This window comes from Felis catus, chromosome B1, assembly GCF_018350175.1.
Source record: "Felis catus isolate Fca126 chromosome B1, F.catus_Fca126_mat1.0, whole genome shotgun sequence".
Taxonomy (NCBI): Eukaryota; Metazoa; Chordata; class Mammalia; order Carnivora; family Felidae; genus Felis; species Felis catus.
In genome coordinates this window covers 125973626-125996557 of record NC_058371.1, presented here as the reverse complement: position 1 = coordinate 125996557, position 22932 = coordinate 125973626, and the positions used below count along the sequence as shown (strand labels likewise).

General features: G+C 37.2%; 1 protein-coding gene across 16 annotated transcripts in view; it reads left to right on the top strand.

Annotated features, from left to right (window-relative positions):
* BMPR1B (bone morphogenetic protein receptor type 1B) overlaps positions 1–22932 on the top strand; it is a 419833-nt gene that overhangs the window by 284595 nt on the left and 112306 nt on the right. For 2 of the 16 annotated variants that reach the window (XM_019829189.3, XM_023252924.2), the window contains exon 1: positions 20456–22257. The exons of 13 other annotated variants lie outside the window; for them this stretch is intronic. In XM_019829189.3, the coding sequence (XP_019684748.1) occupies positions 22203–22257 (55 nt within the window). In that variant the 5' untranslated portion in view covers positions 20456–22202. Of the gene's footprint in view, positions 1–20453; positions 22258–22932 lie in introns of those variants that run through there. One more of the 16 variants, XM_019829207.3, reaches the window with a different exon arrangement.

Below are 22932 nucleotides of genomic sequence, written 5' to 3'. Positions count from 1 at the left end.
ATCAGAAGTGTTATGTTGTACACCTTAAACTAGTACAATGCCGTATCAATTATAGCTCAGTGAAACGGGGAACAAAAGTGTCTCATGGGGGAAATAATCTGAAATCTCAGGGGAAAGAGCAGTTACACATGTGTTGTAGGTTTTTCTCTCAGTATTGACTATATATATTCAAGATAGAAGAAAGCACAGTGCTTACTTGGCCTGAAAGGAATGCAGTGTGGCCAGGAATGATATATGCCAGATCGCATGCTGCTGTGCTTATAAAGCCTGCAACTTCCTTGGTGTGGAATAGCTGTTTGTTAGATGACTTCTTCCTCCTCCTCCTCCTCCTCCTCCTTCTCCTCCTCCTCTTCCTCCTCTTCTTTTTCTTCCTCCTCCTCCTCCTCCTCCTCCTTCTCCTTCTCCTTCTCCTTCACAGAGTGAGAGAGAGAGAGAGAGAGAGAGAGAGAGAGAGAGAGAGAGAGCACAAGGAGGGGAGAGGCAGAGAGAGAGAGAGAATCCCAGGTGGGCTTTGCACTGTCAGTGTGGAGACCGATGCAGGACTCAAACTTGCAAACCCCGAGATCAAGACCTGAGCCGAAACCAAGAGTCACATGCTCAACTGACTGAGCCACCCAGGCGCCCCTAGAAATTTTCAGAAAGATTTTAACCTAGCAGCTAAATTCAGGCCTCAGTTCATCTGATTTGAAAAGTTTTTCCTCTTCTTTTATTCCTATGTGATTTTTGTCAACCTGTGATAAGTAGAGAAAGATTTAAACCAGGCATTTATTTATTATCAAAACAAGAGCTTGATTCCAAATTAAACAGTTTAAATTTTATTGGCTCATTATTATTTTTCTTTAATGATAAGAATGCAACTAAATATATGCTGAGTAGTATATACCAAGTGTCCTTTTTTGGTGTTCTGCTGTTCAAAAGTTGCTAAATCAGTTCTTGTTGACTTCCTTATATCGTAGGGAAGATATACAATGTAAAAAATTTAAAGTTAGGGGCGCCTGGGTGGCGCAGTCGGTTAAGCATCCGACTTCAGCCAGGTCACGATCTCGCGGTCCGTGAGTTCGAGCCCCGCGTCAGGCTCTGGGCTGATGGCTCAGAGCCTGGAGCCTGTTTCCGATTCTGTGTCTCCCTCTCTCTCTGCCCCTCCCCCGTTCATGCTCTGTCTCTCTCTGTCCCAAAAATAAATAAACGTTGAAAAAAAAAATTTAAAGTTATAAAATACTTTATGTAATATATGTAAAGCATATGTAAATGATGGCGTGTAAAAATGTTTCTGAACTCACCACTGTACCTAGGAAATTTAACATTAACATTGTTAGTGCTGTTTGAACATTGGCTGAAATAGACGTGTTTGCATTTTGAGCTGATCTGTTCTTAGGTATTATTGGCAAAGCATGTTGTATTTAAAGAGCTCAACAGAAAATTAATATATACTAAATACGTGAGAAGTGAGAAAGATTTCGGTTAACCTATATATTCCCCCAAAATAGCTTTCTAAAGAAATGAAAAATAACTTGTTTGGCACATAATTTAGTAATTTTTTTAAATGTCTTATTCCCTGGGAGAGGAGAAATGGGACCAGCGCTGAGGCCCGCAGTGCTGTAGGGAACTTGTTGGATGGCAGGAGGCTTTGTCCACAGAAACATGAGGGCTCATTCAGCTTGGTGACTGCAGTATATTTTATAAGGAAACCTATGTCTAAAAATAGATGCTGAATGAAACTTCTTTTAGAGCACAGGGCCATATGGTTGTTAAAGGGCCACTTTGTTTTATTGGAAAGAAAATATGAAAACTCCCCATTTGGAAGCAAGTCTTAGTAGTGAGTGTTAGAAAATGTCTTTTTGTGCACTGTTAGTAGTAGGTAAGTATTTCAAAACAGATGTGTTTTCTAACCACATTGATTAAAAAACTACCTTAATTGACATTTCTCAGATTCTGTTACAGTGTATTTTTTTTTCTTTTTTCTGAATGATAGTAGCAATCATATATAATCATTGAGCAGGGTTTTTTTTCCTCTGAATTTTGGCAGATGTTTAATATTTGAAACAAAATATGAAATTGAAGAAAACTGTACTAAAGTTCCAGATGAACTTTTATTTAGTCTTTAAAAAATCACGTGATATGCCCAGTCCAGAGTTTTAATGTTCTATTCTCTGACAGGAAAATATGTTTATTTCTGTGATGTTTATAAGCACGTGCCCCTATGTAGTCCATTTCTGAGGCAGCAATGCAATTTCTGAAATCTGAGTTTATAAAAATACTTTGAGAATTAAGTTCTAAATATGACTTTATGAAACCGATACTAAAATAGTATGTCATACAACTACCACTGTTAGTTTAAATGAATTAGAAAGATGTAATACAAAGTCTGTTTTCAGTATGATAGAGGGAAAGAAAACAACCTGATTTATTCCAGGAAGGACTGGGTTCTGGATCACCAATAATGTCTTGGAGCTCAGGTTAAATATATATATATATATATATATATATATATATATATATATAGTGAGTGGAAACTACCCTGTTAACTGGTCGTACTCTGAGGTTATAATTGAGGAAAACTTGAAATGCTTTCTTTCCTTCCATGAGCACAGTGTATCTTTATAGTAAAATTGCCACTAACTTCATTCTCCTTAATGTGAGAGTATTTCCCATTTCCAATGAAAAGCCCATAGGGCTCAAAATAAATGAAACCTACCATGTTTCCGTTTAAATACACACACACACACACCCAAAACTTTCCTCCATACTCTTTCTTCTCTCTCCTAAGAGACCTCTGCCTTCTTCTACACAGCATATGACTGCCAGCAAAACTTCTAGTGTGGTAAAATGTTTTAAATTTATATGTTCTTTCCAGCTCTTATGTCAGAGACCCTTGAACTTAACTTCAGTTCTAGAAGCAGTGATGGCAACCTTCAACACTTACTTCTTTTAAAATGTGTTTATATGCATTTGTATAATACATTTTTGGGTTCCCTGGCTTTGAAACATATGCCGTAAATGAAACAGACCTTGCACACAAAATGTACTGTAATAGATGCATGTTTATACACATGAATGAGAACTATATTTACAACAGGTTCTAATGTAAGGACTTTAATTTTGTGCAGTATCTTTCACATGTGATATGTCATTTATTCAGTGGGACGATATTGTGTGGCATAAGGGGATTTCCATTTTATGGCAAGAACCAATGCTAAGCAGGGTTAATTGCAGGAGGGGGGAGATCTGTGACCCTTAATCTGAGGCACTTTCCCTCAGACCATACTAAAAATTCTATTTTAACATCCAGCAAAATGACACAACTTATTAATAGTACTGTTGAATTCAGAATTGCTGAAACTGTCTATAATTTAGCCCACGGGGCCAACACTCTTAGCTACTTGAATAATAATGATTCTTAGTAGCTAATATTTTAGAGTCCATATTTGCATACTGCATATTTTTTCTGTAATTAAGGAATATGTAACAACGTATCCATCTTTTTTAAAATTTTATTTTTTATTTTTTAAAATTTACATCCAAATTAGTTAGCATATAGTGAAACAATGATTTCAGGAGTAGATTCCTTAATGCCCCTTACCCATTTAGCCTATCCCCCCTCCCACAACCCCTCCAGCAACCCTCAGTTCTCCATATTTATGAGTGTCTTCTGTTTTGTCCCCCTCGCTGTTTTTATATTATTTTTGTTTCCCTTCCCTTATGTTCATCTATTTTGTCTCTTAAAGTCCTCACATGAGTGAAGTCATACGATTTTTGTCTTTCTCTGACTAATTTCACTCAGCATAATACCCTCCAGTTCCATCCATGTAGTTGTAAATGGCAAGATTTCATTCTTTTTGATTGCCAAGTAATACACCATTGTGTGTGTGTGTGTGTGTGTGTGTGTGTGTGTGTGTGTGTGTGTATCACATCTTCTTTATCCATTCATCCATCGATGGACATGTGGGCTCTTTCCATACTTTGGCTATTGTGGATAGTGCTGCTATGTTTATTACATGGGAGTGCATGTGTCCCTTCGAAACAGCACACCTGTATCCCTTGGATAAATGCCTAGTAGTGCAATTGCTGGGTCTTAGGTAGTTCTATTTTCAGTTTTTTGGGGAACCTCCATAATGTTTTCCAGAGTGGCTGCACCAGCTTGCATTCCCACCAACAATGCAAAGAGATCCTCTTTCTCCACAACCTTGCCAACATCTGTTGTTGCCTGAGTTGTTAATGTTAGCCATTCTGAGAGGTGTGAGGTGGTATTTCATTGTGGTTTTGAGTTATATTTCCCTCATGATGAGTGATGTTGAGCATCTTTTCATGTGTCGGTTAGCCATCTGGATGTCTTCTTTGGAGAATTGTGTATTCATGTCTTTTGCCCATTTCCTCACTGGATTATTTGTTTTTTGGGGGTTGATTTTGATAAGTTCTTATAGATTCAGGATACTAATCCTTTATCTGATATGTCATTTGCAAATATCTTCTCCCATTCTGTCGGTTGCCTTTTAGTTTTGCTGATTGTTTTCTTCACTGTGCAGAAACTTTTTATTTTGATGAGGTCCCAGTAGTTCATTTTTGCTTTTGTTTCCCTTGCCTCTGGAGACATGTTGAGTAAGAAGTTGCTGCGGGCAAGATCAAAGAGGTTTTTGCCTGTTTTATCCTCAAGGATATTGATGGCTTCCTGTCTCACACTGAGGTCCTTCATCCATTTTGAGTTTATTTTTGTGTACGGTGTAAGAAAGTGGTCTAAGGTCATTCTTCTGCATGTCGCTGTCCAGTTTTCCCAGCATCACTTGTTGAAGAGACTGTCTTTATTCCATTGGATATTCTTTTGTGCTTTGTCAAAGATTAGTTGGCCATACGTTTGTTGGTCCATTTCTGGGTTCTCTATTCTGTTCCATTGACCTGAGTGTCTGTTCCTGTGCCAATACCATACTGTGTTGATGATTACAGCTTTGTAGTATACCTTGATGTCTGGGATTGTGATACCTCCTGCTTTGGTTTTCTTTTTCAAGATTGCTTTGGCTATTCAGGGTCCAACTTATCCATCTTGTTTTTAGAAAACTTTCTTTTTCTTTTTGATGATGAAAGATGATTGATCTTGACAATTAAAAATATTTTATACATTTCAGATGAAAATTTTATCTGCTGGGTGAATGTCTCAGCCTTTTGAGGTTTCTGCCACTCCTAGGATTCTACCAACCATCTCTTTCTCAGGTCAGTGTGAGGGAATGCTTAAGAAGCCTCATGGTAATGGGAGAGGGGTATCCCATTGGCCTCCTTCCTCTGTAACCCACTGTTTCTGCTGCTATGAAGGTTGCCTGCCTGGTTACTCAGTCTGTGGTCCAAGACATTCCAGAACACAAGGGTTTATTGTATCTGTGAATACAATATGAACACAGATAATCCAGCTTCCTTTGTTCATTCCATAAATGTCGACTGTGCCTCATGTGTTCTAGGCATAGTTATAGATGCTTTGGACATTGCAACTGAGCATAACAAAATATCTGCTTTCAAAGTATCCACATTCAAGAGGAGGTAGACAATAAATACATCAATATGTAGAGAAAGATTATCCAATTAGATAGAAAGAAATGATCTGAAGAAAAAATGAGTTAGAAAAGTTGGTGGTTACTTTTCTTAGAATGGTCATGGAACTGAAATCTAAATAATGGGAATAAGATAGAGGAACAGGTATAAGGACTGTAAAAGGAAATTAGTGGTATATTTGAGGGATAGACAGAAAACCAGCATTCAGGGCACATTTTGGAAAAAGGGGAAAAAGATAAGGAAGTGAGGTCAAAAAAGAGGCAGAGGCCAAATTATGAAAGCCATAGTAATGAGTATGGTTTTGTTTATAACTGGAAGTTTTAAGCAGAGAAGTAATATGTGATTTACACCTCCGTAGATGTCACTTTGGTTGCTGATTGGAGAGCTCAGTTTGTGGCAGGACATAGTGGAATCAATGAGTTAAAGAGGAAACTGTCACACAGCTTTCTGCAAGATACGTGATGGCAACTGGGTCTAGAGTTTTTGCAATGGTAGTGGTGAGAGTGGTTCTATTTGGGATATATTTTGGATATGGTACTTCCAGGACATGATACAATGAAATGGATATGAGACCTGAGAGAGAGAGAGGAATTAAGAAAGGCTTAATGATTTGGGAACAGAAAATATTTCTTGTAAGGATTAAAAATGGTTAATTGCTTGCCTTACTGACTGGCTTGGTTGCTTTCCTTCATTGATTCATTCATTCATTTTTGTGCAAGTGTGAGGTATCCTGATACGCCCTGCATTATGCATATTAATTGTTTCCAGAAGTTGCTTCTTCAGTGGGTTCAAATCCACTTAATCAGAGGAGAGGAAGTGGGATGAATTTCGGAGTGGATTTTTAAATTTCAAAGTGATGTTCAGAAATGCCATCTTCATTAGGAATCACTTTTTAAATATCTGTTGTAGAACTATAATCAAAATCTCAGCTCACTGGAATGGTCTTTTAGTATCTTGGTTTACCATGGTTTATCAAGAGAAAGGAAACTGCTCAAATTTCTGCTGTGATTTTGAAGCAGTCTTAATAACCTGTTTTAAGATAGCAGGCACAATTGTTAAATATTTGTTTAGGTTTTATTATAACCAGCACAGATTTATGATTGCATTTTTATGTGCCTTATATAGTCATTATGTATGGTATATCTTAGCTCATTTTATAGAACATAACTTTATGTATTATATGCAGGTAAATATATGAATCTTGTGTAACATTTTCGTCATATAGATGACCTATTTGATTCTGTAATTTTAATCAGAAATTCAGACCTAAATTATAATATTAGGAACAATCCTAATATTACAGAAAAGTATGGACTTCAGAACACAGTTATGAAACTGTACCTTTATCAAGTTACAAAGTAATTTTCTGTTCATACTGACTCTGTCTGCTTTAAGCATGATTTCTCACCATCTCTTATTCTAGGTATTTTATGTCTGATGTTCTCAGTATCGTTATGAGGATTTTTTGTTTTCCTGAAAAAATTTCCCTTTAATGTTCATATAACTGTTAGATAACATTAGGAGTTTTCCCCAGAATGTCTGTATTATTTTAAAGAAAAATGGTAATTATCAGAATTATTCTGAATCTCATTTGTCTAAAATCTAGTACAGTGTACCGTAGTTATAGATCTAAAAAAAGTCTGTACTTTTTAAATATGGATGTCAGATTTTTCTTAATACTTAAAGTTTTCCAGTAGTTCAGGTTCCTGCTTCTTTTTCTGTGGCCAATTAAAAAAAGAGCAGGACTTTTTTAAGGTCAGAAGATCAGCTTGATTTGTTTGTAAAACATAAAAAGAAATATTTGTTTCTAAGACCAGAAAAATCTGTTTTCCGGTTAACTTACTTTTTTATGTTTTGCTTTGTTAAAAAATCAAAAATAAAGTTAGAAGTAGAAATACCATTTGATTCATGGGTTAATTTATTGGGGTCCTAAATGCTAATTTAGTTATCTGAAGTTATCGGATTAAAAACAGAGGAGGGAAAAAAAACAAAAACAAAATTTCTCCATTTCTCATGACCAAATCTTACCTGCTTTTTCCTCAGTATGTGATTCTGAGGGGGAAACCCAGCTTGCTTTAGTATTCATATTTCCTTTGAACTGAATGATAAATGCTGAACCATCATGTCAAGCCTATTCTGAAGATGTCTGGAATAACAATAAACCCTTTGTGATGAAACTAGCACAGGGTAGCTATTTACCAAGTTAAACATCATGAACTTACTTATCGTTATTCCAGTGTACTTTAACATCAGCGGTCATCAGCTTATATATTGGGAAAACCTGAGTTAAAATAATTACCATAAATAGAATGTACGTATTTTCACTTTGTCTTGTACTTTCATTCCCAGACTGCTCATATAATTAAATTGGTAATGAGATGCCTGCTTTATGTGCACATACACATATATTGTCTAGTATGTTCTATGCTTTTTATTAGGGGTGCTAATAATTAATGATCTTTTATCTGTGTGTTACTTTTTACTTCATGGTACTTTTTACTGTGTCAGAGATTGTCTTGCAGAGACAAACTTTCCACAGTTGGAGAGCCACCAGAGGAAAGGAAAGCACACTATTATTCAAATGAACTAACTTAATGAAGATCATTTCTTCACTGCAGAGGCAATAGGAAAGCAGGGCCAGAAGCATTTACCCCAGGAGGTTATATATAGGATGATTGGAGACATTCCCAAAGACAATGAGGCACTAGCATTTGTTTAAGAGAAAGGCTATTTCCCTCTGAGGGCTCATGCTGGAATTAACTGGTGTCATTTTGAAGGAGGGTTTTGCTAATTGGCATCTCCCAATTGTATATAATGCCAACACCTTTTTCTATTAATTATTTGCCATAAACATAGCTCAGTAAACCAAAACTCCCTGCAAACTGAAAAAGATTTAAGAGGAACTGTTGCAATTTAATTAGTTTCCAAAAGCCCTATGTGAACTATAACAGTTGGTTGGTATTATTTGTATAATGTTTTGTCGTTTGACGTTGGAGGCATTATGTTCATGTATTGTGGTGATGGCCTGCTGAGTAATTGCAAGGTTCATTATACCACCAAGACTGTCAAGGGCATTTATGGATATTCATGTGCAGTGAACCCTTGAACTTGAACTGGTCATTCTTGTCTCCCATGGCTGGAATTGTGTTTACTCTAAATGGCAGGAGAAACTTTAATTATGAAACCATAAAAGAAGCAAAATTACCTAAGTTTTAAAATGGTAAATGGGCTATTAAGAAATGTACCTGCCGTTTTTCCCCTTTGCTGTAAAAATGTTATCTGTACTCTCAAGGAAACTCATCATAATCCTAACCTTTAAAAAAAATTTGAAGACCTACTGCTTGGTAGTAAATCTGTGCTTCCAAAATTGTGTTTTTATGTGAAAAGATACTAGATATCCATTATTTCTACTTTAGGAAATCCATTTATAGACCAAATATTAAGAAAAATTGAACTTACTAATACGAAGTTAAAAATATCCAAGCATTGTGCATTGATTTGAAAACTTTTGAAAATATGAAAGAAATTTAAGAAGCAGAATTGAAGAAGTATGCATGTAAAGTATACATATATATTTATCAACATTCATACATATATACATTTATCAACATTTAACTATGTGTCAGTGCTAAAGTATATGACACTCTCTTTATGAGTGTCCTTCCCCTAGACTTTTACGTTCTTGATAATAGAAGCATTTTCTTAATGTATCTTGTCTCATAGTACTCAGCACATGGGTCTTGTTCAATGAGGTTTTATTGAACTGAAGAGAGCTGAGACAAAAGATGGCATATAAGAGGGTTGTAGTTGGAAGTGGAGAGTTATGTCTGGAACATGGAATGCATGGAGAATGGTGGCAAGAGATGGAATTCGAAAATTAGGTGGGGAAGATGCTTCTGTTCCCAGGTGCTTGGATCATACACAGAGGATGTTATGGGGCACTTGCAGGATTTTGAGCAGCTAATCACACTGAGAGCATGGGAGTGGATGGGAATGGGGCAGGAATAAGAAACCAACTCTGATTTGTCCATGCTGGGATATGGTATCCTTGAAGCCTGGTTTGCACAAAGGTCTTATTGTTTTTTAAGCAAAACACAATTCTTACAAGAAACTTTAATTGTGAGAAACTATACACAACACAAAACTTAATTGTTTTAATCATTTTTAAGTGTTACAGTTCAGTAGTTTTAAGTACATTCACATTGTTGGCCAATCTCTAGACCTCTTCGTCTTTGCAATTTGAAACTCATAGTCTGCTGAGGCAGCTGTAATAATACAGTAGACTGAATGGCTTCAATAATGGCCATTTATTTTACAGAGTTCAGGAGACCAGAAAGTCCAAGATCTGGGTGCAGGAAGATTTAGTTTCTGGTGAGGGCTCTCTTCCTAACTGGTAGACAGCTGCCTTCTTAGTATCCTTACATGGCAGATGAAAAAGAGAACATAAGAGAGCTCACCCTTCTCCTCTTTTTCTCTTCTTGTGAGGCCACTAATCCCATTTTGGAGATAGCACTTTATGGCCTCATGACTTCATCTAAACCTAATTATCTTCCAAAGGCCCCACTTCCAAATGTCATCAATTGGGGGTTATGGCTTCAACATAAGAATATCACAACAATACTTATTTTTTTGTTACTGACTTAATTCATTTAGCATAATGTCTTTAAGATTCATCCATGTTATAGTATGTATCAGAATTTCCTTCCTATTCAAGGCTGACTAATATTTCATTGTATGTATATACCACATTTTGTTTATCCTTTCATCTTTTGAAGAACATTTGAGTTGCTCCCAGCTGTTGGCTATTGTGAATAATGTTGCTGTGCACGTGAGAGTGTAAATATTTTTTCAAAACCGTGCTTTCAATTCATTTGGACATATACCCAGAAGTAGAATTGCTAGATTACATGGTAATTCTATTTTTAATCTTTTGAGTAGACTTCCTACTGTTTTCCATAGCAGCTGTATCCTTTTAACTTCCCACCAACGGTGCACAAAGTTTCAATTTCTCCACAACCTTGCCAATACTTGATGTTGTTGTTGTTGTTTTGGTAGTAGTCATCCAATTGGGTGTGAGATGATGTCTCATGATTTTGATTTGTATTTCCCTAGTGGATAATTGATTTTGAGTGTCTTTTCATGTCTTATTGGCCTTTTGTATATGTTCTTTGAAGAAAGGTCTGTTCATGTCCTTTGTCTATTTCTTAATTGGGTTGTTTGTTTTTGTAGTTGTCTAGTTAAAGCTATTCTTTATATATTCTGGATAATCCCTTATTAGGTTTATGATTTGCAAATTTTCTCTCATTTCAGAGATTGCCTTTTCATGTTGTTGGTTGAATCCTTTGCATACAAGTTTTAAATTTTGATGTGACCCAATTTATCTCCTTGATTTATTGCCTGTACTTTTGGTGTCATATCCAATAAATCACTACTAAATGCAATAACATAAAGCTTCTTTTCTATGTGTGTTTGTTTGTTTGTAAGAGTTTTATGGTTTTAGTTCTTACATTTAGGTTTTTTATCCATTTTGAGTTCATTGTTGTATATATTGTAAAGTAAGGGTCCATTTTTTTTTAAAAATGTGGATACCCGGTTTTCTTAACACCATTTGTTGAAATACTGTCCTTTCCCCATTGAATGGTCTTGTTAACCTCGGTGATGATCTATAGTGCTGCTGAAGCAAAGAAAAAGGGGGACCTTTCCACATAGAGATGAGGGAATGACCTAAAAGAATCTTGGGGAGACACTAGAGACCTTCTAAAAGTCATGGAGGAATAGAATGGTGGGACACTGTCAGATTAAGAGCAAAGAAAGAGGAATTTCACGCACATCCCTCAGCCAGAAAGAACATGCCTGCAATATTTTTGTTTGTTTTTGAAGGATAGCTGAAACGGACAAGAAGGCAAGTGTTAAAAGCATGGACAAAGATAAATGACAGGCACCTTACCTCAAGGAAATGTAACATGTAGTGGGGATGATAGCATGCATAAATAATTCAAATACAGGGGAAAGAATAAATGTCATAGAAGTAATACTGATAAAATGCTGTGGACATTTAGAGGAGAAAACAGTTATTTCTTCTGAGAGGACCAGTTGGGTCTTGCTGGGTATAGTCATCCAGATTTCTCATTTGAAAGCAACAGAAACCAATTGTGATTCATTTACATAGAAAACACAGTTATTAAGGGGCTATTTGCTAGTTCATAGCAAATATTGCTCCGGGAAGATATGGGAACCAGGTCTTGAAGAGACACAGCCCAGAACAATAATTAAAATTTCATCTTAGGATTTATCCTGTAATAAGGACACCATTGCCACCACACTTTAGGGTAGTTGCTGACTTAGGCTGTTCACATCAGTGCTGGATCTGGATGTTGCCACTAGTACTGGTCGTGTGGCTGCCCCTGCTCCCATCACTGGTCACAGTGAATGCCCTGAGGTCCTTTGCTCCATGTGAAGTCTGGGACAGGTATAGCTATTGGGAGGGCTTCAATCACATACCCGTGTCCTTGCTACAGGATGGGCAAAGAAAGTGAAAATCTGAGTTTTTAAGCTTCTGTTTTGGAGAATTCTGCCTCAAACAAATGGGAAGTGCCAATATACAGGAAGTGAGAAGGGGTTAAGGCTAGTTGGCTGCAAAGTATTGTAATATCTGCAGAGTTGAGAGAGGCAAGATTTGCACTGCTGTAGGACATAGTAATAGTTAAACAGGCAGTGGCAGTTGGAAATATGGGGTGGAGGTTCAGAAAAAGATGTAGCTTGGTAGTCAAAGTGGTATTAGCTGAAGCCCTGACATTATAAGGGAACATGTTTGAAGAAGAGATCTTTGGGGAAGAATCATCACTTCTATTTGTGGGAACACAAGAGGAAGAAACTTGGATGTATAGGCCCTCATCATGAAAACCAAAAGAAAAGCTTCCAGTGAGTTCCTAGTAAATTGTATTTATTCAGTTTACTTCTAACTGAATGAGGCCCTTAAGAAGGGAGTGGCCGCAGTGCTCAGTGTTGCTTAGGATGGAATGAATGAAGGCTAAGAACATTTCTTTGAATTTGTTGACCTTTGAAAGAAGACTTTTATTAGAATGCTGGGGGTAGAATCCAGAGGGCAGCTAGAGATTTACAAGGAAGATGTAACTGGGATGACAATAATTGGTGACATCAAGGGTCAGTTGCTTTCGGAAGAGAAAGGTAGGACTTGTGAAAGGAACTACTTTCAAAAAAAAGATTTATTGAACACCTACTACATAGTAACTGTTTTAAATGCTTGGAGTATGGAAGTCAGCAAAATGGACAAAGGTCAGTGCCCTTGGGATCTTTATGTTCTGCAGGGAGGAGGGGCACCAGGTTGTTAATGAACATAGTAAATAAGTTAATTATAAGTAGTTAGAAGGTGATAAGTGCTGTGGGGGGAAAAAAGCAGAGTAAGAAAAATTGACTGGATTTATTAAACTTCGCAAGAAACAGCTCATTAGAATGGTGGGAAATGGATGTCCAGTCGGGTCAGGTAGGGTGGTTGTGGTGGTAAATAGAGCAGCAGCAGGGTAGGCTTCACTGAGCTGAGACTTGAGGCAGGTCTAAAAGGAGATGAAGGAGGATATCTAAGGGAAGAATATTTTAGGCAGAGGAATAGGAGATACAAAGCTCTGACCTGGAACACGTGAGGCATGGTTGAGGAACAGGATGAGGACACGGGAGAATAGTAGGAGAACAGCCCAATGAGATAATTAGAAGCCAGTTCTTAAAGGAACACTAAGAATTATAAACTACTGTAAGGACTTTGTAAGGACATCATAAGCACCTACTCTAGGTTTGATAGCTCTTTGATATTTTCTATAGATTACTAAAATGAGGTAATCTACAGGTTCTTACATAGTTCAGAAAAACTTCAAGCTTACTTTGCACAAGCTATTTCTATTTGTATCAACTTCAGAAAGAGATAACGTAGAAACTCACAAAAAGGGATAATGTTCTATAACCAGTGTAAAGTGAAGCAGGATTTTTTTTTATTCAAGGGGCAGAAGGTAAAGTATCATGAATAATTTTATAACTTTTTTTTGCCTAAATTCCTAGAGTGATGTAAACATTTGGTGTTGCCAATTTCTGATTTTATATATATATATATATATGTATATATATATATATATATATGTGTGTGTGTGTGTGTATATATATATATATACACATATATATATATACCATTTTAACAAAAAATTGAAAATCTTTTTTTTAAACAAGTGTTTCTAAAAGAGTACCTACTTCTTTTGAACTTCCTCTCTCTTCCTTTTTCCTACACATCTTTAGTAGAGGTGCTCATGAGATGTATTGAGGACTTTGAAGTGCTTCCACTATAAACTTTTGGGAGACCTCAGGGTAAAAATGATGGTGACTCTTTGAATCCGATTGGTTCCTGTTTTTTTAATTAAAATTTAAAAAAATTTGAGAGAGAGAGAGAGTGCGAGCGAGCATGAATGGGGGAGGGGCAGAGGACAGAGAGGGAGATATAGAATCTGAAACAGGCTCCAGGCTCTGAGCTGTCAGTACAGAGCCTGACATGGGGCTTGAACTCAGGACCAGTGAGATCGTGACCTGAGCCGAAGTCGGCTGCTCAACCAACTGAGCCACCCAGGTGCCCTGCTGATTGGTCCTCTTAATGAGCTTTAAGTCATCTGGATAAGCATAAGTTTTGTAATTTTGGTTAAGGTTGAATTTGAATGTTTCATTTGGCATAATCCTTAAGGTAACTCACAATTTGCTCAAATTTTTCACTTTTCAGGGTATTTGGTAGTTGCAGACCTAACCACTATAATAAGGGGTGACTATAATAAGACATGTAGAATGAGATGATCAGATGAAAGAATGCCTCTGTAACTAAGGCTTTTTATGTTACACAGGAAGAGTGTTACAATTTCATATATTTCCATTGGACTAGTAGAGAATTGTTTCTGTGTCTAAATATGTCATTGGTTTTATCTTCTGTGATCACTAAAGCTCATCCTCTTTACTTCCATAATTTAAGCATCTTCTGTCATGCACATTTAGTATCCTCTGATTTTGCTGTAACACTCTAGATAGAGCACACAGAAGGAAAGGGTTTCAGTAAGAGTACAGTCTGATTTCGCTGTACTGTGACATTTGCTGATAAAACAGTGTCTATATGTGGAGTTTCATTGTATTTATTTATTTTTACAAACTAGTTGTGTGAACATTCACACCAACCCTTTGCCTTGTGAAAATTCTCCATGTATGAAGTCTGTTATAAAGGGCTTCCTGAGATTATCAAAAACTGCTGCTTCTCATAAAAAAATTAAAACACTAAGCAGCTGTGCTTTATATCTGGGGACAGGTGAAGGAAGAGAAGGGAAATACACACACACACACACACACACACACACACACATATAAACACAGTATGTTTCAGGCATCCTTTTGGTATCAACCATCTGTCATTAGGAAAATATTTCAATATACACAGTTGACTTCTGGCTGGTAGAAGAGAGGAAAGGTTTAACGTGTCATGAATCTAAACTGAATATCATGGCACTATTTTTTCTTTTATTAAAAATACTTTCACATGCACATAGATTTTAGATGTCACATTAAGTAAGAAATTGGCTTTCTGTAATCTTTGTAGTTTTCCTAGCATCAACTTTTTAAAAATCAAGAGCAAAGTCTACTCAGTATGTAAATCCTATACTGGCAACACTATTGTTGAAGTTTTCTATGGAAAAGCTAGTATATGCTAAGTAAAAGCAAACTGTTTTTCTGTTATGAATGTCTTCTCTTTTACTTTAAGAAACTTTTTCTCATTTGATTCCTCCTATACATAGTTAAGTATTTTCCAAAGAGTGGAAAATCGATTTTCTAAGAGCTATCTTCATATGATGTATTCACTTACGCATAGACTATTCAAGTGTTTAAATAAGAGCTATACTTTAACTCTTTTTATATTTCTTTTAGGTGTATACTAATGTGTACCTTCCTCATTTCTAAAGTATATTCAGAGGGAGTTACGAGGAAACATACACACAAAAAATTATTGATGTTATCATTTCTATTTGAAATTTATTTTCCATTTACTTATTTAATATCACTTCAAGTTGACTTTAGGATGAAATAAGAGTAATAGTAATCCTTTTTAAGAAATTGATTTTTTATAGTGGCTAGTATGAATTTCAAATAGTTATTAGAGATTTTGATTTTCCGCTCAGGAATGCTTTAGCTCTAGTTTGATAAAGAAGAAAATATCCTTCAGACACCTTTGGGATAGATCCTTGGGTAAGTCAGGTTGGTAGCTTCCGTGGTTCATGATTTTCATAGTGTGTGACTCTAATTCTGAGGAGTTCACGGTCACAGTCTTAATAATTACATTACTAGGGTGTATCTGTAGTTATTTAAACAGACAACAAAACTCCTTTCTCACATAGTTGCTTATAAATGGGGCAGAGTAGATCTTCTGGAACTGCCTTCTCATGGTGTGAAGAAAATAGCTTCTTTTGTGGAAACAGACTCAGACTCATCTGACAAGGAGAGGACCACATCATGTGGTTCTGGTGACTTCACACATCGACTTTTTCTTTCTGAGGCTGCACAGTTGCCTCACTCTTATCTCCTGAGGCACAGGGAGCTCAAGGGAAATAAAACGTCCTTCCTTAGTCCCAAGGCACCTCAAGTCATCTTCATAACATCACTTGTAAAATACGGTTGATAATACATGCGTTGAAGGGCTGCTGCAAGAGTTAAAAGAATGCCTACAAGACAGTGCTTTAAATTGACGATAATATATCTGTTTTACTTATGATTATCATTATTCTTATCAATAAAGAATATACATGTTCTAAAGGAGAGGTCCATCTCATTGGAACTGAAACTGCTGACCACTAAATACGTTGCTGTGGCTTCCAGACTGTCTGGTGTTCCTTCCTCTGAACCCACGGGTTTGGGATTCAGGATATCTGATCCTTCTTTTGCTCCAGTGCTCAGAATTTCTGGCAGTTATGTTCCCTGAGTGAATCTCATCAGCCACCCCCGGCCCCCCCGAGCCTCTGAGGCCTCCATCTACTGGATGGACTATTTCTGCCCTAGTCATTTCTTTCAGAGCAAAAACATGTGCTAGCTAGTGAAGTACTGGTGTCTGATCCTATCAAGACTTAGCGAGTTTCAGACCTTTTTGGCTCAGGCACATGCAGTATATATTTATCTGTAAATGGGAACAATATCGCCTACCACGCAGGAAGGTAGTGAGGATTAAATGAGGTAATGTATGTTAGGCACATAGTGTAGTGTCAAACAAACTGTAAAAGCTCACCAAGTGGTATGTATTATCATCATCATTCCATATTCCCTCCAAAAATAACTATATTTGTCTTCCCTGAGTTTCTTGAATGCCAGCTCCTGCCAAGACATTTTCCTCCTGTTCAGTTTTAGTTCCTTGTCTGAGATAATCATATTTGATCAGGTGATGAATTACTCTGTAGTGATTCATGTAAAGAATAACCTCATATTCTATGTATCACCTGATTCCTTAATACCAGGGTACAATTTTGACCTTATTAGCCTTTAGTTGAATAATACTGAAACCAGATAATAAACTGGACAGAGTTATGCATATATGGGGTTTTGGAGTCCTGGGTGGTCTGGAAGTTTGTTTCATTTTGTTTTTATTTTAACTGTAGAAGTTAGCGTATTCACTGCGTTAGTTTTCATTGGTACTTTAATCATGCAAGTTGCCTTTAGTTCTCTTCTTATTCTTTAATGTTAATTGTTTTTTGAAATTGTGGTTTATATACACAATGGAATACTACTTGGCAATGAGAAGGAATGAAATATGGCCTTTTGTAGCAACGTGGATGGAACTGGAGAGTGTCATGCTAAGTGAAATAAATCATACAGAGAAAGACAGATACCATATGTTTTCACTCTTATGTGGATCCTGAGAAACTTAACAGAAGACCGTGGGGGAGGGGAAGGGAAAAAAAAGGGAGGGAGGCAAACCATAAGAGACTCTTAAAAACTGAGAACAAACTGAGGGTTGATGGGGGGTGGGAGGGAGGGGAAAGTGGGTGATGGGCATTAAGGAGGGCACCTGTTGGGATGAGCACTGGGTGTTGTATGGAATCCAATTTGACAATAAATTTCATATGAAAAAAATGTTAATTGCTTTTTGTGTCTAGTCTTATTTTGTATGCAGGCTGCGCATATCCTCGTTATATTCATGGTCTGACATGAGCTTTTAAAAAGAACTCTGCAATCACTAAGTAAATGATATTGTCATAGATTTAAGATATCATTCTATTCTAAAATTCCACAAAGCATTTTGCTTTGATGGGTTTGGTTGTACTGATGGTCAAATTATACCCTTCAAGTACACAGTGTAACAGTGTTTTAGGAGAATCCAGTTGGGGACTTAGTTGTTCTTTTTCAAAAGCCATCTCAAATCCCCTTAATGAGCTGTTGGGAGTGGCAAGAATAAAAGACCATCAACTGAAAGCTTGTATCAGAAGATATTGTCATGTCTATCATGTAATATTGGGGCTCTAGCCTGTTAATAATCATATTTGTATTAGGTGAAAAATGGTTTGTGTTGTTGATTAGTGCTTAAATTATATTAAGATATGTTCAGAGTATTTTGTAGCAATGTGTTTCCTCTACTACCTTTATAAATGCCTCAAAAAAAAAGGTATATATATAAATATATATACCTTTTATATATGATTGTCATAAAAAGTTATATTTTTAATTTTTGAAATATATCCTTAATGAACAATTATTTCAGGAAAAAAATAGCAGCTTGCTAAAGCCATTGAAACCTGGATTATAACAAAAGTTTTGAAATTTTAAAGCTGGAGGGAGATCTAGTTGTCTCCTTATACTTGTGTGTGAATTTTTTTGTTGCTAGTGGTAACTCTAGAGAATTTTTTTTCGAACAGCACCCTTTTAATAACAATGGTCTCCCCAAATATACTGTGGCATAGCTTTAAACTTTATTAAGTCTGTCTTGCAATCCCCTTCCTCTCCCTGAGTAAATGGAAGAAAAGTTTGGCAGGCTCCATGCTGTGCACTTGATTGATGTCCAGAACATCTGAAGGACTTTTGTGTCCTGCCTGCTCTCCATGAGTGCATAATGTGTGAATACTTAAAGAAGGTCAGCCCTTATCACATGTAATCTAGGCCTGAAAGCAGATCAACAGTGACAGTCATATCCCGTAAGTAAGAACACAAATCATCCTCTACATGCTTTAGACAAGTTGTGGGATATTTTCTCTCTCTTTTTACCCCTTCCCACTCACGGGGGACCTTGGCAGAGCAATGAAAGCAGAGAGAAGACGTGCTCAGAATAATGTGTCACTTGTTGGAGGGAGGAAGGGATTGTTTATTTGTAATGATGTGCTGGTCTTTCACTGTGCAGCTGAAGGGAGCTTCGGGTTGTTGATGACCAGTGATGTGGAATGTGCACAGGAGAACAGGGTGGGGAGGCAGGCAGCCTGAAAGCGGCCGAAGTTGTGGTCTTTATAAACCCCGGAGTCAGGAGAAATGTTTTTGTACACTTGGGTTCTATTGTCCACGTTTTCCCCCATAATGGAGTCACTTTTTACACCATTGTGTGAATGTATCACACAATGTGCGAATGTGCTGAAAATCAGAGTCGTAAGATGCTTTAGCCAGTACAGTTCTGAGTGTACTTTTCTCGTTTGGGTACAACTAGTACAAAAGTTTAAAACATGTTTTCAGGCAAAACTCACTGGAATGGTAGGGACCTAAATTGCTATAGCTTACAAAAGGAAGAAGGAAATAGCTTGTTTTTACGTGCCTGTGTGTTTGAACAGAAGTTTAATTAAAAAGTTAATGTCCTTCCAAACAGTATTAGCAAGGATATTCAAATAATAAAGAAAATAACACTCACCTTATTGTTCTCATCAGGAATAATGAGGATATTGTTACATTTTCTTAGATACAAAGGAATGTATTTTCATCGTATCATTGAAATCTTTACTCTTTTCTTTGGAAATGTAATCAGCCGCAAGAAGCAGTTGTAGCCAGTACACATAATGGAAAAATAAACTGTGAAGATACCTCCTCCAGAAATGAAGGCATGGCTTCCCGTGTATACAGGACAGAAATCACAATATGAGATATGAGGCCCTTCCCACCTCCGCCATCTACTTTTCCATCCTAACGTCTCTGTTCTCCAGGCATTTCCAGGTTCCCACGTTCTCTGCAAACACTGCTCTTTTTCTTACTCGTGAGTCTCTGTCCTGCCCTTTCTCTTTGCTTAGGATTCCTTTGCCCTCCCTTCACTCAGTGAATTCCTACTTCTCTTTGAAGACCTCGTTCGAATACCTCTCCCCCACAAGTTCAGTCCCCACCCCTGGTCAGAATTCATCTTTGTCCACTGTACTTTCCGTGTTCCTGCAGTTCCCCAGGCGGTTACTGTACTGCATTGTCATTATTTAATTGTATGTTTGTCCTCAACCTACAGGGTCAGTTGTGTCCTGAAGGCAGGTACTGTCTTTTAAGAAATGTTCTTATATCCCATTTACTAGATCCAATTCCCCAAATTCAGTTCAAAACTGTTTATATACATAAAAATCAGGAGGTTTGGGTAGTTTCTATGTAAAAATAAGTCACAAATTGAAACTGTTAGAACAGTAATCTCAAAATTTAAAATGAATTCATATACCTCTGCTGCAATTATATGAATATTCAATGAATTAAGTAAAAGTAAATTGACTAAAAACTTGCCTTTGCAGATATAATTTGAATTTTTAAAACCAGATTTAACATAAGACATATTTTGTATTTTTAAGGGAGCACAGTGTTTATGATGAGAACAGTTTGGCAAAATGTTACATTAAATAACGTTGTTAACAGGGATTTTTTTTTTTTTTTGGTCAGGAGGCAGGGGAGTGATTAGTGAGTTTTTTGGAAATTGACCACTTTCTGATATCCTCTTATGTTCTGGGCACCGTATTCAGTAACTAATATTCATTTACTTGTGTAATTTATATAACAGTCTTAAGTCAGGTAATGACCAAACCGTAGAAGAGAGTTTGCATGATTTGGGCACGGTTATACAGATTGCACAACTAGGCTGTCTACATCACATGAATCTAGAATGGGTGGGTCTGTTTAAGAATTGTACAGTTGAGGGGCATCTGGGTGGCTCAGTTAAGCGTCCAACTCTCGATTTCGGCTCAGGTCACGATCTCACGTTTGTACCCCGTGTTGGGCTCTGTGCTGATAGTACACAGCCTGCTTGGGATTCTCTCTTTCCCTCTCTCTCTGCCTCTCCCCTGCTCACTCACTCTCTCAAAAATATATAAATAAACTTAAACAAAAGAATTCTACAGTTGACAGCAGTGCAAATTGTACTCATGTAGGTAGTCCTCCTTTTCTCTTTCCTTGGTCTTCTCTCGGGTATAGATCTTCAAATTGATACCTTTCTTTTAGCATTCTCTCAGAGAGCTTTCTTTGAAACCTCCTTGGGTGTATACTGTATGTGAGTGGGTTAAGTCATATGCAAGTCTCGGTGGTTTCCCTAAACCAGATTTCTGATCTACGTTATGAGAGTTTCATTAGATCTTTTGAGCCGGGTTACCTGGAACCTAATTATGAATTTTATAAAACATGCAGCCAGCGTATATTAAACAATAAAGGCAAACTGGAGGGAATTAAGAGGGATACATTTTGAATTTCTTAATATTATCAATGGAAGGAAGAAATCTATATTTCCACAAGGTTTGACTAAATAGAAACCTCTCCTCACACTTCTCATTTTCACTTCTTACAAAGTTGGAAATTCAGGTTCGGAGACTCATCCTATAAGCTGAAATTTTACACTTTTTTTTTTTTACTTCATCAAGCCAGTCAGTGTTCAAAAAGGCTTTAGTTATTTATGTAATATATAGTCTAAACTCCATAATCTACGTTCAGAGTCCTGCACAGTCCGGTTCCACTCTGTCTAGGTTTCTCTCCAGCCATTTGCTAATAGGAACTGTCTGCGCCAGTAGGGTTTTTCTTCTCATGCTATTACACAAATGAAATATTTAATCCTACCTCTAATCCTTGCTCATATAATTTCTTCCTTTCCGTCTCCTCTGTTGCTATATAAATTCAATTCTTATTTCAGCGTCCAGCTCTCCCTTCAGTTTTTGGCCCAGTCTAATCCATGCCTTACCCTGATTTTCCATCTTTATTCCATTTGAGGACACTTCTTCTTAAAATATGCTACCTTTTTTACCGTTCTCTATTATATAGGTTGCTTTTTTTTTGTGGCATTGTAAACTTCCTGAGTATGTTTATTTCAGCGAGCACATACCATAGAGTAAGAAATGGTCGCTGATATGAATTGTTTGAACTGAATTCGGATTCTAAGGTGAGAGCTCTCTCTTTAGGCTTGGAACCATTTTTGGCCGCTCATGTTGGGGAAATGGAGTGGCAGTGGGAGCTGTCCCACATTTCAGCCATTCGCCCGTCCTCCCAAAGCTCAAGGCTGGGTTCCAAGTTGGCGGTGGAACCATGTCGTGATGTGGCTTTGAGCCGAATAGCAAAGGTTTGAACAAGAGATTCTGTTGCTTGATTTTTGTCTTCTTTTCCCACATATTACTCTCTGCTCCTGATCACTCCTGTTCATTTTAGTATGCCTCAGTCTCCCTTCTTCGCTCCAAGGGATGTGGATAAATGATACTGAAAGACTACTACCCTCGACTTACAGTTTCCTGGCACGTAAGTTGCATGGTTTCTGAGAAATGCAGAATGTGTAGTTTCTTAAATTTAGGATATCCCAAGGTTACATATATGGTTAAAAGTACTATATTTCTGTTATGTTTTATTTCTCGAAAGTGTGCATTGAAGGTGTTGGATTGATAGTAGTATTTGTAAATTCATAAAAGAGCAGTTGTTGGTTTTCCAAACTAGAGAACAGATTTGAATGGCACCTAGAAAGCTAGTGCTGGGAGGTGCTCCTGTGTGTAGAGGGCTGGGGTGTCTCTTAAAAATGAGAAGATGGCAGAGATTTTTTTCTGAGAGAATAATTCTTAAAATACCAAGTAAACACATTCTGATGATATCTGAGATACAAGCATTGAAATATGTCTCTGTTGGGGTGCCTGGGTGGCTCAGTCCGTTAAGCTTCCGACTTCAGTTTGGGTCATGATCTCATGGTTCGTGAGTTCAAGCCCTGCATCGGGCTCTGTGCTGCCAGCTCAGAGCCTGGAGCCTGCTCCAGATTCTGTGTCTCCCTCTCTCTTTCTGCCCCTCCCCCGCTCACACTCTGTCTTTGTCTCTGTCTCTGTCTCTGTCTCTGTCTCTGTCTCTCTCAAAAATAAGTAAACATTAAAAAAATAAAAAAAGAGATGTGTCTGTTTTCATTATCATAAATTCTTTATCATGTAATGGGAT